Here is a 16,974-nt window from a genome sequence, read left to right as displayed (position 1 = left end):
CATGGTATGACCATCTTAAAACAATTCCATATGTTAGCTTAGTAGAACACCCCTCGTGTGTCCATGTGAAATTATGTAAAACCGTTGTTTATGATGTGTTGGGATGTACATGTGAAATTATGCATTTATGGTAGAAATGTATTATGGGCTATCATTTTGGAACATTCCTAGCAGAAAGGAGTTCCGGGAAAGAGTTCTTAGGTGTTCAGTTGGCCTTTGCCTGGGAGAGAGCAGGCTGGCTAGAGTAGAGCCATATCTGAGTTTTGTTATCGGCAAAGAGTTGTTGCCTGAATAGTTTTTACTGAGAATATCTTGGATTTATTCAAGTCTCTATGTTAACGTCCTGTTTGTTATTTTCTGTACAACGTATATTGGCCAATTCGTTATGCACCTGTTAATATTGTAAATAAAAGTGGTGAGCACCAGAACATCCTGTCTGTCTCCTCACTGTCCGATCCTCCGCCTCAGCTTCTGCTTCACACTTATCAACAGTCCTGACAAATCTTGCTCACTTGAGCGCAAAACTGTGGGTGATTAGGGCTGCGTTTACACAGGCAGCCGAATTCTGATAATCTTCCACTAATTGGTCTTTTGACCAATCACATCAGATCTTTTCACATCAGATGTTTTTCAGAGCTGATCTGATTGGTCAAAATCCTATTAGTGAAAAAAAAATCAGAATTGGGCTGCCTGTGTAAACGCAGCCCAGTCATGACTAGCCAGAGTGTATGGACACTATAATTTGTCGTCTGTTAGCACGGTAGCTTTGATGGTGCATAGGTGAACACTGAGTGGCCTAGTAAGATAACGGTATGTCCTCTACCATTAACGTTACTCCCCCTTACTACTGACATTGGCCTACAGGGATGCATGTCCACAACTGTCCCATGCAGCTGGACCTAGCCATTCATCAACACCATGATGTAGAGGTTATGAGATGTTCAAGAGCGATAAACTTTACGGACTTGTTGAGAATGCCAAGAATGTTTTTAAACACGGCGTGAACACAGTGTGACAGATATCACCAGACAACCTACACAACGAGGTGTTACAGTACACAGCAGTACGCAGCAGGAAGTGGTGTCATGGACATGGTTAGGAATTTACAGACATATATATAACGCTAAAGTAAAAAAAATATGTCTTTATATGGTAGTCTACACTCTTAGAAAAAAGGGTTCCAAAAGGGTTCTTTGGCTGTAACCGTAGGATAACCCTTTTTGGTTCCAGGTAGAACCTTTTTGGGTTCCATGTAGAACCCTCTGTGGAAAGGGTTCTACATGGAACCCAAAAGGGTTCTACCTGTAACCAAAAAGGGTTCTTCAAAGGGTTCTCCTATGGGGACAGCCGGAGAACCCTTTAGGTTCCAGATAGCACCTTTTTTTCTAAGTGTAGATGCCATAATTTAATGATTTTGCTTTATATTTTTTACAAGGTTACTCTTAACATAAATGTTACCTAATAATAACTTTGTTAATGCATTAATTTGATTATAAAGTGGAGAAAGTCCTATATTTGGGTCATTCAGATTTGTGGTTAATTGCTGCCCTGGACACACAGGTGAGTATTCATACACTGAGTATACAAAACATTAAGAACACCTGCTCTTTCCATGACATAGACTGACCAGGTGAAAGCTATGATCCCTTATTGATGTCACTTTTTAAATCCAGATGAAGAGGAGGAGACGGGTTAAAGAAGGATTTTTAAGTCTTGAGACATGGATTGTGTGTGTGCCATTCAGAGGGTGAATGGGAAGAGAAAAAACGTAAGTGCCTTTGAACAGGGTATGGTAGTAGGTGCCAGGCGCACCGTTTTGTGTCAAGAACTGCAAAACTGCTGTGTTTTTCACGCTCAACAGATACCATGTGCATCAAGAATGGTCCACAACCCAAAGACATCCAGCCAACTTGTCCCAACTGTGGGAATCTTTGGAGTCAACATGGGCCAGCATCCCTGTGGAACGCTTTCGACACCTTGTAGAGTCCATGCCCCGACGAATTGAGGCTGTTATGAGGGCCAAAGGGGGAGTCCAACTCAATATTAGGAAGGTGTTCCTAATGTTTGGTATATTCAATGTACATGATAGATGTTTGACAATGTAATTTATATGCATGACTAATCATCTGTTAGGGACTTCTGTAAATCAAATCCATGGAAGATAAATAAAACATTGTGAGAGCTTGGGACTATAAGGTTCTATCTGCAGAAAGATGATTCTGAGATAATTGGCTTTAAAGTTCCGAACCCTCATTGGTTTGAATGGTGTCAGTGATTTTTATCTTGTATTCTTTGGAAGTTAACAACATGAATTGGGGTATTTAGAGTACTATATACACAACCAGTCAAAAGTTTGGACACCTACTCATTCAAGGGTTTTTCTTTATTTTTGCTATTTTTTACACTGTAGAATAATAGTGAAGACATCAAAACTATGAAATAACACATATGGAATCAAGTAGTAATCAAATAGCCACCCTTTTCCTTGATGACAGCTTTGCACACTCTTGGCATTCTCTCAACCAGCTTCATGAGGTAGCCCCATTTGGTAAAAGACCAAGTCCATATTATGGCAAGAACAGCTCAAATAAGCAAAGAGAAACAACAGTCCATCATTACTTTAAGACATGAAGGTCAGTCAATACGGAAAATGTCAAGAACTTTTAAAGTTTCTTCAAGTGCAGTCGCAAAAACCATCAAGCGCTATGATGAAACTGGCTCTCATGAGGACCGCCACAGGAATGGAAGACCCAGAGTTACCTCTGCTGCAGAGGATAAGTTCATTACAGTTACCAGCCTCAGAGATTGCAGCCCAAATAAATGCTTCACAGAGTTCAAGTCACAGACACATCTCAACATCAACTGTTCAGAGGGGACTGTGAATCAGGCCTTCATGGTCGAATTGCTGCAAAGAAACCACTACTAAAGGACACCAATAAGAAGAAGAGACTTGCTTGGGCCAAGAAACATGAGCAATGGACATTAGACAGGTGGAAATGTGTCCTTTGATCTGGAGTCCAAACTGGAGATTTTTGGTTCCAACCGCCGTGTCTTTGTCTGACGCGGTGTGGGTGAACGGATTATCTCTGCATGTGAAGTTCCCACCGTAAAGCAAGGAGGAGGAGGTGTTATGGTGTGGGGGTGCTTTGCTGGTGACACTGTCTGTGATTTATTTAGCATTCAAGGCATACTTAACCAGCAAGGCTACCACAGCATTCTGCAGCGATACGCCATCCCATCTGGTTTGAGCTTAGTGGGACTATCGTTTGTTTTTCAACAGGACAATGACCCAACACACCTCCAGGCTGTGTAAGGGCTATTTGACCAAGAAGGAGAGTGATGGAGTGCTGCATCAGATGACCTGGCCTCCACAATCCCCTGACCTCAACCCAATTGAGATGGTTTGGGATGAGTCGGACGGCAGAGTGAAGGAAAAGCAGCCAACAAGTGCTCAGCATATGTGGGAACTCCTTCAAGACTGTTGGAAAAGTATTCCAGGTGAAGCTGGTTGAGAGAATGCCAAGAGTGTGCAAAGCTGTCATCAAGGCAAAGGGTGACTATTTGAAGAATCTCAAATATAAAATATATTTTGATTTGTTTAACACATTTTTGGTTACTACATGATTTCATATGTGTTATTTCATAGTTTTGATGTCTTCAATATTATTCTACAATGTAGAAAAAAGTACAAATAAAGAAAAACTCTTGAATGAGTAGGTGTGTCCAAACTTTCGACTGGTACTGTAGATAGCCTTGTTTTGTTCAATATTCTCTATGTCAATAACTCAATTTTGACAAAAATGCAGATAGAACCTTATAGTCCTAAACTCTCTATGGTTGTAATGGGAAAATGTGGAAGATGGGGAAAAAATACATTACCGGAAAGCATGAGTAATGTAAGCTTCTGCCTGGACCTCAATGTGACTTAACTTTGGTGGGACGAACAACTGCTGCAAAAGTCAAGCATGACCTAGACAGTAGGAATTCCCAATTTCTTCTCGGGAGGGAAGAGGGGGATTTAAGAATACACTTCGGCTTTGTTCTCCATCCATCATGGGTCATTAAGGGTCTGTCATCGTGTGCCGGTCCCCAGGATGGTGAGGTGAGACTGGGCAGCAGCAGGAGCTGAATGCCCTGGCCCCTGCCCAACCTTTCTCTGTTTACCCAAGGCCATCATTAAGAGCATGGCCCCAAGGGAACAGGGAAGGTAAATCTCACACAACTAGGCCATGGATACAGTACAGTCAAGCTAATGAGTCATTCAGCACAATGCCATGTGTTATATACTGTTACTGTACTGTGACTCAACAGCTATGGCTAATGCTAACACTAGGCTAATGCTAGGCTAGTGCTAATGTTAGGCTAATCCTAGGCTAATGACCCTTATTAGCAGCATCCACAGGCGGCACATACACTCAGCGCCACTCTTTTGGCAGTCACTGCTAGCATTTTCTACTTAGCATTTAACCCCTGGAACAATCTAATGGTCCAGAATGAACTACAGTGCTGCCTGGGTTGGATGACAACTTTAGCCATAGAGGAAATCCTATCCTGCTAGGAGCGAAACACAAATAGCTTCTTAAACCGTAGAAATAAAGTAAATAACCATTGGGGTTGTACAGTTATATAAAAAGCTTGGTTTGTTTGTTTCTATAGTTACATAATTTGGACACACCCACCGTTCCATTCCTATAACTGTCCGGACGAGTGGGGGGTACTGTAGGACTTATTTAGGAGATGTAAGGACCTAGATGTAGAATGCATGCCATGCTGGGTATTCGGCACACGTTAAGGGGCGTTTGTCACGGGAGGGGGTTGCTAAGTGCCATGCAGTGTTGTCCAAAACGCGTCAGCATCTCCAAAAACTGTACGGCCTTTTATATTTATCGGCGTTATAAAACAGAGTAAGTTCAGCAGCTCACCCACCCCCACTTATAAAAATCTTCTCCCGTATGATACAAAATATTTATGTCCGGCACTTCCTATCCGTATTAAAGAGATTTATAGATTGAGCCCATTTCATCAGAAAGTGATTCAGTGACAGAACAGCTATATTCATCACTTGAAACTGCCAAAGTGATACTGTATTTCATTTGCACCAGCTGTGGTAGATTGTATAAGACTGAACAGTCCATTGATTGAATGAATGAGAAATTATAGCTACACTAAAGTTTCTAGAACAGTAAGTTTGTGTTTCTCCAATAATAATTCCTTATTCTCCTTGAAAATACTTGGTAATCCTGATGAAAGAGAAAAACATATAGAAGACTTGCGTTTTTTTACATTGAAGTTGTGGACCCACGTCATCACCGTTATAGCTTAATGTCTATCATACACATTACTCTATAAAAGGTCACTAAGTATTTTTATCTTACCGTGACCTTGCGCCGCGCCATACCGAGGCTGCATTCTCACATTCTCCCTGGATCCCCAATCTGACCGCTACATGTCTCTCTGTGTCATGCTGTGTCATCGTGACCCGCCGTCATGAGAACCCAGCGAACCCTCATGCTTACTGTCGTCCAATCGTAGTTTAGATGATAAATATAATAATCATACAAAATATTTAAGACGATGACGTGAGAATGTAGATGCCTAGATCATGTGTGGCGTCATGAGATGAGATAAAGTCATTACCATCTCTCCATATCAAGGGAGGAGAGGGCTCGGAGGGGGTTTCCATCATTGCATGGCTTTAAATCTGATGCCAGTGACAGCCCACCGCAAAGGATATATTTGGACTTTCTATGAATAATTCATAGGAAAGGTCATCCGGTGCTTTTATAACTACAGGAGGGACGTGGTCTATCGAGTTCTGCAGGTCACTTTCAATCATCAGTAATATAGCCTAGCTATCACCGATAATGACAAGAATCATAAATATGATATTTACTCATAAACATATGGAAAGCCTGGTTCCTCTCTAGGTTTCTTCATACTTGGGAGTTTTTCCTGAACACTTTGTTTCTGCTTCTTCTTGGACTTTGGGGTCTAGGACTGGTGATTGTAATTAAGCAGTAAGGCCCTAGGGGGTGTGGTATATGGCCAACATACCATGGCTAAGGGCTGTTCTTATGCACGATGCAACGCAGAGTGTCTGGATACAGCCCTTAGCCGTGGTATATTGGCAATATACCACAAACACCCGAGGTGCCTCATTGCTATTATAAACTGGTTACCAACGTAATTAGAGCAGTAAAATAAATGTTTTGTCATACCCGTTGTACACGGTCTGATATACCACGGCTTTCAGCCAATCAGCATTCAGGGCTCGAACCACCCAGTTTATAATATCATTTATAGATTGATTGATTGATTGAAATGTATTTTTGATTACTGTATGTGTCTGATTGTAACATAAGCTGTCTCTAGTCTAGTGTCATTAAGGGAAGGGGTTTGTTAGGGGATGAGACCAGTGTCTCAGTGTCACTGTCACCCCCCTGTCCTGCTAGGCCAGCTGATGCCAGGTGCTGGGTGGTTCTCAGTGTGTGATCGAGGGGAGTTTGGTGCCGGGGTGTCCCAGAGACCTGACCCTAAAGGGCACCAACCCCGTGAACAGACCATAAACCGCCACATGACCAGGTCACACACGTCACATTGTTTAATTTATTGAGGCTTTCAATATTTGTCCTGCAGGCCTGTATACCTGGTGCCATTTTGTTTTGCTGTTGACAGTTGCAGTTTGAAAATGTATTTTGTTGAACTGAGTGTTAATGTTGAGTTAGGCCAATGTGTACTGTTTGAGTGGACTGAGGGGCTGAACATCCATTTTTTAAACTGATCCATCTTTACTGTTGTCCATTTCTATTTCCCAGTGATGAAGGATATAGTAAAGAAATGGCTCATGTTACGAATAAAAACCTCTCCCTTAATTCATTTATTACACAGGGGTCATATGGAGGACTACATACAGTGCATTCGGAAAGAATTCAGACCCCTTCCCTTTTTCCACATTTTGTTACATTACAGCCTTATTCTAAAATGGATCAGATAAATGTTTTTCCTCATCAATCTACACACAATACCCCATAATGACAAAGCGAAAGCAAATTTATAAAAAAATTAATAATAAGTATTCAGACCCTTTGCTATGAAACTCGAAATTGAGCTCAGGTGCATTCTGTTTCCATTGAACATCCTTGAGATGTTTCTACAACTTGATTGGAGTCCACCTGTGGTAAATTCAATTGATTGGACATTATTTGGAAAGGCACACACCTGTCTATATAAGGTCCCACAGTTGACAGTGCATGTCAGAGCAAAAACCAAGCCATGAGGTCGAAGGAATTGTCCGTAGAGCTCCGAGACAGGATTGTGTCAAGGCGCAGATCTGGGAAAGGGTACCAAAACATTTCTGCAACATTGAAGGTCCCCAAGAACACAGTGGCCTCCATCATTCTTAAACAGAAGAAGTTTGGACCACCAAGACTCTTCCTAGAGCTGGCTGCCCGACCAAACTGAGCAATCGGGGGAGAAGGGCCTTGGTCAGGAAGGTGACCAAGAACCTGATGGTCACTCTGACAGAGCTCCAGAGTTCTTCTGTGGAGATGGGAGAACCTTCCAGAAGGACAACCATCTGTGCAGCACTCCACCAATCAGGCCTTTATGGTAGAGTGGCCAGACGGAAGCCACTCCTCAGTAAAATGCACATGACAGCCCACTTAGAGTTTGACAAAAGGCACCTAAAGACTCTCAGACCATGAGAAATAAGATTCTCTGGTCTGATGAAACCAAGATTGAACTCTTTGGCCTGAATGCCAAGTGTCACGTCTGGAGGAAACCTGGCACCCTCCATATGGTGAAGCATGGTGGTGGCAGCATCATGCTGTAGGGATGTTTATCAGCGGCAGGGACTGGGAGACTTGTCAGGAAAGATGAACTGAGCAAAGTACAGAGAGATCCTTGATGAAAACCTGCTCCAGAGCACTCAGGACCTCAGACTGGGGCGAAGGTTCACCTTCCAACAGGACAACGACCCTAAGCACACCGCCAAGACAACGCAGGAGTGGCTTCTGGACAAGTCTCTGAATGTCCTTGAGTGGCCCAGCCAGAGCCCGGACTTGAACCCGATCGAACATCTCTGGAGAGACCTGAAAATAGCTGTGCAGCGACGCTCCCCATCCAACCTGACAGAGCTTGAGAGGATCTGCAGAGAAGAATGGGAGAAACTCCCCAAATGCTTGTAGCGTCATACCCAAGAAGAATCGAGGCTGTAATCGCTGCCAAAGGTGCTTCAACAAAGTACTGAGTGAAGGGTCTGAATACTTGTATTTCCGTTTTTTATTTTTAATACATTTCCAAAAAAATCTGTACAACTGTTTTTGCTTTGTCATTATGGGGTATTGTGTGTAGATTGATGAGGGGAAAAAACAATTGAATGTGGAAAAAGTCAAGGGGTCTGAATACTTTCCGAATGCACTGTATAGGATGTCTTGGGAACAACACAAAGGTTTTTCTTGTGCATATGTTGTCGAGTGTTTTCTGCTGCGTTAAACATGAATTATTTGTATGATGATATTCTAAACCTTATCAAATATCATCCCATGCAGCGAAAAATAGAATAAAAGCTTGTTAACTCCAAGGTATGAGGGGTTGTGGTGTGGAGATACACCAGGGCCCCTGAACACAAGAACAGAGTGGAGGGGAGGAACAGGATGTTACGTTACTGACCTTGGCTTTGGGTATTCCCTGTCTGTCAGGCCGCAGTATGATAAGAGAGATGTCATGGTTCATTAGCATTCGCCTGGCCCTTCTGAAAGACCCCACTGTTCACGTGAAGCACAATGTGAAATTACCATGGCGATCGCTGATGATATAGCCTATCAGAGCACCGAGTTGACTTCAAAGTGTCTCTGAAACTAATGGGACAGGTTACCTGCGTACCTATAGCACATAGTATCTGACCATGAAATACACATTGTTTATGTTTTATAATACTAATACCCTGAGGGAAACTTTGTGTATGTGATATTTTAAAACTCTTATTACTTTGTTTTTTGCATTTCATATTTAACTGATAATGTTAACTGACTAAACGTGAATTTTTGTTTTCTATTTTGGTTATCTTTTGGTTGGAATTTAGTTCAATATCCGTAGTTCTTGTAACCTGCATCAGGTTACCCTATAGAGGGCACTATCGTCAGTGTTCCATAGTGCCATGACCTTGCACTTTAAAAGCTCCTGTTCAGTGTTTGATCATGCTTAATGCACAATGAAAGCAAACCTCTAAATCAGCACTGGTGTTTGAATCTGAAATATTTAACATAATACTCCACACAATCATCACATCATATCCTCCTTAATCTCACACAATCATCACATCATATCCTCCTTAATCTCACACAATCATCACATCATATCCTCCTTAATCTAAGTCTCATTCAAAGTAAACATGCATTAATCAAACTGTCTTTATGTAAAGAGGTCTAATAACAATATGTTTAGACCAGGGGTTCTTAAACTCTTTCAGCGCGAGACCCAAATGAGAAATTGACGTTCCTCCCGTGACCCAAATCGTCCTCCAACGACCCAAATTAAGAAGAAATAGTGTGTGATTATAGATGTATTTTCATAACCCGCGACCCACCTCTCACATACATGCCCAGGGCCCACTTTGGGTCCCGACCCATAGTTTAATAAAAAAAATAACTGGTTTAGACTGTAGACAATAATGAACAGCAGTATTAAACAAAGTCATGCAAGAGAAACAAACCCTAAGAAATTATTGTGAAACATGCTGCAACATTTTCTACAGTCTTAGAGCCGTAACCTAAAAGATGCAATGATGAGTCTGTATTATGTTTAAGGCTTTGTCAAATAGGCACATTAAAGCCAATTCTGCATGTGTTGTCTTGAAAACCTGGACACAGCATTTTGGGAGGTCTTCAACTGATGATTTAGGTTTCTTTTGGAGAGGGGGAGTTGGGTAAGGTAGTTTGTTGTGGGGCAGAGGAGGATGGGGGCTGAGACAGGGAAGGCTGGGGGGGTATAGAGGAGGAGGGAAGGCTGGGAGGGGATAGGCATTTTTATATTTTTTATGTATTTTTTTTATTTTTTGGGTATTCTTTCTTAAAATTGCATTGTTGGTAAGGGCTTGTAAGTAAGCATTTCACTGTAAGGTCTACACCTGTTGTATTCAGCGCATGTGACAAATGCAATTTTATTTTATTTTATTTGAATAGAGAGGGGAGGGAGGGGATAGGCAGGGGGGAGAGAGGGAGGGGGGGATAGGCAGGGGGGAGAGAGGGAGGGGGGGATAGGCAGGGGGGGGAGAGGGAGGGGAGGGGATAGGCAGGGGGGAGAGAGGGGAGGGAGGGGATAGGCAGGGGGAGAGAGAGGGGAGGGAGGGGGTAGGCAGGGGGGAGAGAGAGAGGGAGGGGAGGGGATAGGCAGGGGGGAGAGAGAGGGGAGGGAGGGGATAGGCAGGGGGGAGAGAGAGAGGGAGGGGATAGGCAGGGGGGAGAGAGGGAGGGAGGGAGGGGATAGGCAGGGGGGAGAGAGAGAGGGAGGGGAGGGGATAGGCAGGGGGAGAGAGAGGGGAGGGAGGGGATAGGCAGGGGGAGAGAGAGGGGAGGGAGGGGATAGGCAGGGGGGAGAGAATGGGGAGGGAGGGGATAGGCAGGGGGGAGAGAGAGGGGAGGGAGGGGATAGGCAGGGGGGAGAGAGAGAGATAGGGGAGGGGATAGGCAGGGGGGAGAGAGAGGGGAGGGAGGGGATAGGCAGGGGGGAGAGAGAGAGGGAGGGGAGGGGATAGGCAGGGGGGAGAGAGAGGGGAGGGAGGGGGAGAGAGTGAGAGAGGGGATAGGCAGGGGGAGAGAGAGGGGAGGGAGGGGGTAGGCAGGGGGGAGAGAGAGGGGAGGGGATAGGCAGGAGGACGAGAGAGGGGAGGGAGGGGATAGGCAGGAGGAAAGAGGGAGGGAGGGGAGGGGATGGGCAGGGGTACTGGAGGGGCTGTCCAATGTGCTTTCTTAAATTAGCTGTTGGAGGCAGGAGGCATTCTCTCCGGGTTGTCAGAGGGAGGAGTCTGGGGGCGCTGTCACTGTCTACTGCTTCAGTATTACCTGCACCATAAGATCAACTACACTTGTCCTGTGTGAGTGTGTGTGTGGACAGAGAGAGAGAAAGAGGGAGCAGAGAGAGAGAGAACAAGAGACCCAAGCTTCAACTTTTCAACTACCAGATTGGGGTTTACTTTTTCAAATATTTTTTCTTCTCTGGAGAGATTTGATCTGAAGGACATTTATTTATCCTGAGTTATAAAAAGTTGCAGGGCAACTGGCAGCTGACATGGCTGGTTGTCTGCAAAGGACAGGACTTTGTAAAGGGCAGGCACGTTTGTTGAGATGCCTCTTTGTGCTTTTCACTCTGGGCTTCTGCTTTTCCTCTGTGGACGCGGAGCCCCACCAATTCGACCCGGCTTTCCTCTATCGACAACGACAAGGACCTAATGCTGACAGCATCATCGTGGCCAACAATGGCCTCCGTGTTCCCTTCGGGAGGTCTGTGTACCTGGACCCTGTCAATGACCTGGTGACCGAGGTGCAGCCCGGAGACCGCTGCTCCATCACGGTCCTGGAGAATGATCCACTGGCCCAAAAACCCGGAATGCTTAGCCCTAAGAAGTTTCCCTGTGCGTTTGGCGATGATGAGGTGAAATACACTCATTTTGGTTCCCGGAGCCCCAGTAAAGACAGGGTGAAGCTGCAGCTGCGCTACGACTCCCAGACGGACACGGTGGTCATCCCCTTCATGCTGGAGGTGGAGGTGGTCTTCCAGCAGCTGGAGGTCCTCACCAGGAACATGCCCCTGGCTGTGGACAAGCTCAACGGCAACAGCAACCCCATCGACAAAAAGGGCCTGGAGTTTTCCTTTGAGGACGGCGTCACTCAGTGCAAGGTTGCCACGCTGGTCGGCGCCGGCGGTCTCCCCAGGTATGGCACCCTTTTAAATAATTCCACTAATGGCCAGATGATGGATTGTGGTGAGTTTCTTAAGCAAGGCATTCGCTACAAGCACACATCCACCACCAACTCTCCTAACAGAGACTATATCCCCATGTTGGTAGAGCTGCAGGATAATGAGGGAAACACCATCATGCAGGAGCATTTCCAGATCATGGTTAGAATCAGAGAGGGCACAGAGAACACCTCTCCTAAGCCTAGTTTTGTTGCTATGATGATGATGGAGATTGATCAGTTTGTGATGACAGCTATCACCAGTGATATGTTGGCTGCCGAGGACGTTGAATCTGATCCAGACGACTTAATCTTTAACATTACGTCCCCCCTGGGCCATCAGCAAGGCTACATCATCAGTACAGATGATCAGAACCTCCCCATCACCTCGTTCTACCAGAGAGACATGAAAGATTTGAAGATAGCCTATAAGCCTCCATCCGAGGATTCAGAAGTAGAGAGGATTTTCCAGCTCGAGTTTGAAATTGTAGATACAGAGGGTGCCGTCTCTGATACATTTGCCTTTATGATTGTGGTGAAGCCTATGAATACTCTGGCTCCCGTAGCAACCAAGAACACAGGGCAGCTTTTGTTTGAGGGCCAGTCCAGATCTCTTTCCAGCTCTCACAACTTAGAGATCAGTGATGAAGATAACCTGGACGATGTGAAAATCACAGTGGTGGACGGCTTGAAGCATGGCGAGCTGACGGTGCTCGGCTCGCGCAGGAAATTCTTCACACCTGCTGATTTAGATGCCGGCATCGTGGTTTACCAGCACGACGGCAGTGACACCTACAGCGACAACATCATTTTTAGAATGACTGATGGCAGCAATGAGGTTGAGTTTCTGTTCCCTATCACTATAGCCCCCACCGACGACGAACCCCCTATTATCAATGCAAACACCGGCCTGGTGCTTTTCAAGAATGAAATCATGCAGATTTCCCCCTTCATTCTGAGCGCCACAGACATAGACTCAGAGGACTCTACCATTAAATTCATCCTTGAGGCCCCATACTCCACTGTGGGGGAGCTTCTCCTCAGACAGGTGGAGCCTCCCTCTGACCCCTCTCTCTGGAAGTTCAGTGAGACAGATGAGATGTTTGAACAGGTGGTGACCGAATGTTTCCAGCAGGACATTCTAGATGGGAAGCTCTTCTACCGCCACATTGGGCCTCACAGCACCACCACTGTGATGGATCAGTTTGTGTTCCGCGTCCAAGACGACAATAACCCACCAAACCAGTCCGGTGAGCATACCTTCACCATTAAAATCCACCCGGTGGATGACCTCCCACCAGAGCTCTACCCAGAGACCACGCTTCACATGACAGTGCAAGAGTATGAGCTGACCCACTTCAAGAAGACGTTTTTGCGTTACACAGATCTGGACTCGGATGACAGGGATCTGAAATACACCGTCACCAAGCCCCCCACTGACACAGATGAGAACAACCCGGCCCCCCTGGGTGATATTGTTCTGACTGACAGTCCCGACTCAGTGATCAGTGAGTTCACACAGGCCCAGGTCAACCACCACAAAGTGGCCTACAAGCCCCCAGACCAGGAACTGGGCATCACTCCAAAAGTCCTTCAGTTCACATTCATTGTGGAGGACACTGCTGGGAATTCAGTAGATGGACTATTCACTATTTTCTTACAGCCCGTTGACAACAAGCCCCCCTTTATCACCAACACTGGTTTCACTTGTCAGGAGAGAAGCACGTACATCATCACTAAGAACGAGCTCGATGCCACCGACCAGGACACAGAAGATGAAAATATCATATTCACTGTGACCCAGATTCCCCGCTATGGGCAGCTGCAGTATTTAGGGATCGATATGTCGAACAGTGAGACATTCGTCCTGGAGGACATCGAAAATGGCCGTATTGCCTACATCCACGGCGGGGAGGAAAGCCTCAGCGACGTTATCAAGTGTGACGTCAGCGACGGCTTCCATGAGGTACCTATCATCATCAAGATCTCCATTAACCCAGTTGATGACGAGACCCCCACCATCATGCTCCCTGCCGGCCTCCTAGGGGCATCCATCGATGTCCTGGAGAACGGGGCAACTGAAATCACCAGCAACGTCATCCAGGGCCGCGATGAAGACACTGACGACCTCATGCTGACCTTCATCGTTGAGGAGCCCCCCAGGCTCGGTGAGATCCTAGTGAGCGGTGCCCGCGCCGAGAGGTTCACCCAACAGGACATCATCAACGGTATGGTGGTATATGCCCACACTAGTGGTGAGATCGGATCCTTCAAAGAGCATGACTCCTTCAACCTCACCATCTCCGACATGTCCGATGAATGGGTTGTCGGGGGCAACAAGGTCCAAGGAGTCCGGGTGCTCGTCACTATCCTGCCCGTCGACAGCATCCCACCTATCGTCAGCGTTGGGGAGCAGTTTGTGGTGATAGAAGGGGAGAAGAACGTCATTACTCTGGATCACATTATGGCTGAGGATATGGACACAGAAAATGACGACATCCTGTGCACCATCATCGTCCAATCAACATCCGGGTACGTGGAGAATATCTCCCCAGCTCCAGGTTCTGAGAAGTCCAGAGCAGGCACCGCCATCACCGCCTTTAGCTTCAAAGATGTCTTCCTCGGTCATATCTACTACGTCCAGAGCATCCACAAAGGTGTGGAGCCTGTGGAAGACAGGTTCACCTTCCGTTGCTCTGACGGCATCAACTTCTCTGATCGCCACTTCTTCCCCATCGTCATCATCCCTGCCAATGATGAGAAACCAGAGATCTTCATCCGTGAGTTTGTCGTGATGGAGGGCATGAGTCTGGTCATTGACACACCCATCCTGAACGCGGCTGATGCAGACATTCCAGGGGACGAACTGGAGTTTGAGATCATAAAGAACCCCAAGCATGGCAAGATAGTTCAGCAGCTTTCAACGGGCACAGTCCCTGTTGTCAAGTTCTCCCTGGAACAGATCAATGAGGCCTCCAACATCGTCTATGAACACGACGACTCAGAGACCAAAGAAGACAGCTTCGACGTTAGGCTCACAGACGGGAAACACACAGTGGAGAAAAAGATTCTCATCATGGTGATTCCTGTCAATGACGAGACACCGAGAATGGCCATCAATGACGGACTGGAGGTTGAGATCGGAGAAACCAAAATAATCAACAACAGGGTCATGAAGGCTACTGATCTGGACTCGGAAGACAAAGAGCTCATCTACGTTGTGCGCTATGGCCCAAGCCAAGGCTATCTCCAGCGTATCACCAAGTTTGGACACGTTGTGGGCAACATCACCCTCGACATGAACTTCACCCAAGACGAAGTCGACAAAAACCTGATCCAGTATGTGCATACGGGCCAGGAGGGTGTACGCGACCTGTTGAAGTTTGACGTTACCGACGGCATTAACCCCCTTATCGACCGATACTTCTACATCAACATCGGAAGCATCGACATGGTCTTCCCCGATGTCATCAACAAAGGTGTGACTCTAAAAGAAGGGGGCAAAGTGACCCTCACCACTGACCTGCTCAGCACCACTGACATCAACAGCCCAGATGAGTTCCTCAGCTTTAGCATCACACGTGCCCCTAGCAGAGGCCATCTTGAATGCACTGACCTCCCAGGTGTGCCCATCTCCACCTTCACCCAGCTGCAGCTGGCCGGCAACAAGATCTACTACATCCACACATCTGACGATGAGATGAAGATGGACAGCTTTGAGTTCGAGGTGACGGACGGCTACAACCCCGTCTTCCGCACCTTCAGAGTATCCATCACGGACGTGGACAACAAGAAACCTGTCCTGAGCGTCCACAAGCTGCTGTTGGGAGAGGGCGAGAACAAGCTCATCACCCCATTCGAGTTGACCGTGGAGGACCGTGACACCCCAGACAACCTGCTGCGCTTTGTGGTCACCCAGGTTCCGGTTCATGGCCAGTTGCTGTTCAATGGCACCCAGCCAATCAACACCTTCACCAAGCAGGACCTGAATGAGAACCTCATCACCTACAAGCACGATGGCACCGAGTCCAATGAGGACAGCTTCTCGTTCACCGTCACCGACGGCACACACAACGACTTCTACGTATTCCCTGATACCGTGTACGAGACACGTAAGCCTCAGATGATGACCATTCACATCAGCACTATTGACAACGGGGTCCCCCAGATTGTGGTCAACAAGGCTGCCCCCTCGCTAAGGGTTCTGCATACCGGCCACCTTGGCTTCCTGATCACCAGCAAGGCCCTGAAGTCCGAGGATCGAGACAGCCCTCACAAAGTCCTCAAGTACTCCGTGGCCGAGGCCCCACTGCACGGCTTCATCATGAACAACGCGCTGGGCAATGACAGCATCAAGGCCTTCACACAAGGTAAGACTAGCATTTACTATTACATATATATAAAAATTTGGAAAAAGTGAACGAACAATCAAAACAATTAAAATCTGACAAACATACTTTTATTCATTTTATTCTAAATTGATTTAAGTTCTGTACTTTGGGAAAATTATGTTTACAATATCAGTAAGCCCAGGATTCACACTCCTGTCAGAATCAGTATTGTAATGCCTTTGTCTTTGACATCATCTAAAGTGATGCCTGAGGGCTCTAAGTAACCTTCAGTAAAAAGTGGAGAAATCATCTCAGATGTTCAAAAGAATGTAGAGATTCTCCTATTCACCCTTTCATGTCATCAGCTGATATCGACGAAATGAAGATTTGCTACGTGCTGCTTGATGGTAGCAACGCCACAAGTGATATCTTCTACTTCACCGTAGAAGATAACGGTAAGACCCTCTTTATTCATCTTTGAACCTCATGCTCATTGACGTTGTAGTGTCTCATTACTACGTGGCCTGTAGGCATTCCTTTAGGCTTCAGCCTTCTTTTAATTGAATGTCTCTCTGAGATTGAATCTTCCTGCTCTCTGTCAATCTCCAAAGTGTTTGCATCACAAAGACTTAAAGGCAGTCGCCATGACTGACAGCTAGCACAGAGCCCCTTGTCTCTCCTCGCCTCAC

At 46.1% G+C, this 16,974-nt stretch overlaps 1 protein-coding gene across 1 annotated transcript; it reads left to right on the top strand.

Annotated features, from left to right (window-relative positions):
- Window positions 1-11,286: 11,286 nt before the first annotated feature.
- LOC311119344 (FRAS1-related extracellular matrix protein 2-like) lies at window positions 11,287-16,740 on the top strand (the record flags this gene model as incomplete). The annotated part of the gene is made up of 2 exons (XM_084194065.1): window positions 11,287-16,324; window positions 16,651-16,740. Coding segments are annotated over 2 exons (5,128 nt in total), but the record flags the coding sequence as incomplete, so codon positions are not given.
- Window positions 16,741-16,974: the final 234 nt, after the last annotated feature.

This window comes from Coregonus lavaretus, assembly GCF_964263955.1.
Source record: "Coregonus lavaretus genome assembly, contig: HAP1_SCAFFOLD_2612, whole genome shotgun sequence".
NCBI classification, from domain to species: domain Eukaryota; kingdom Metazoa; phylum Chordata; class Actinopteri; order Salmoniformes; family Salmonidae; genus Coregonus; species Coregonus lavaretus.
This window is presented reverse-complemented; position numbering and strand designations above follow the sequence as displayed.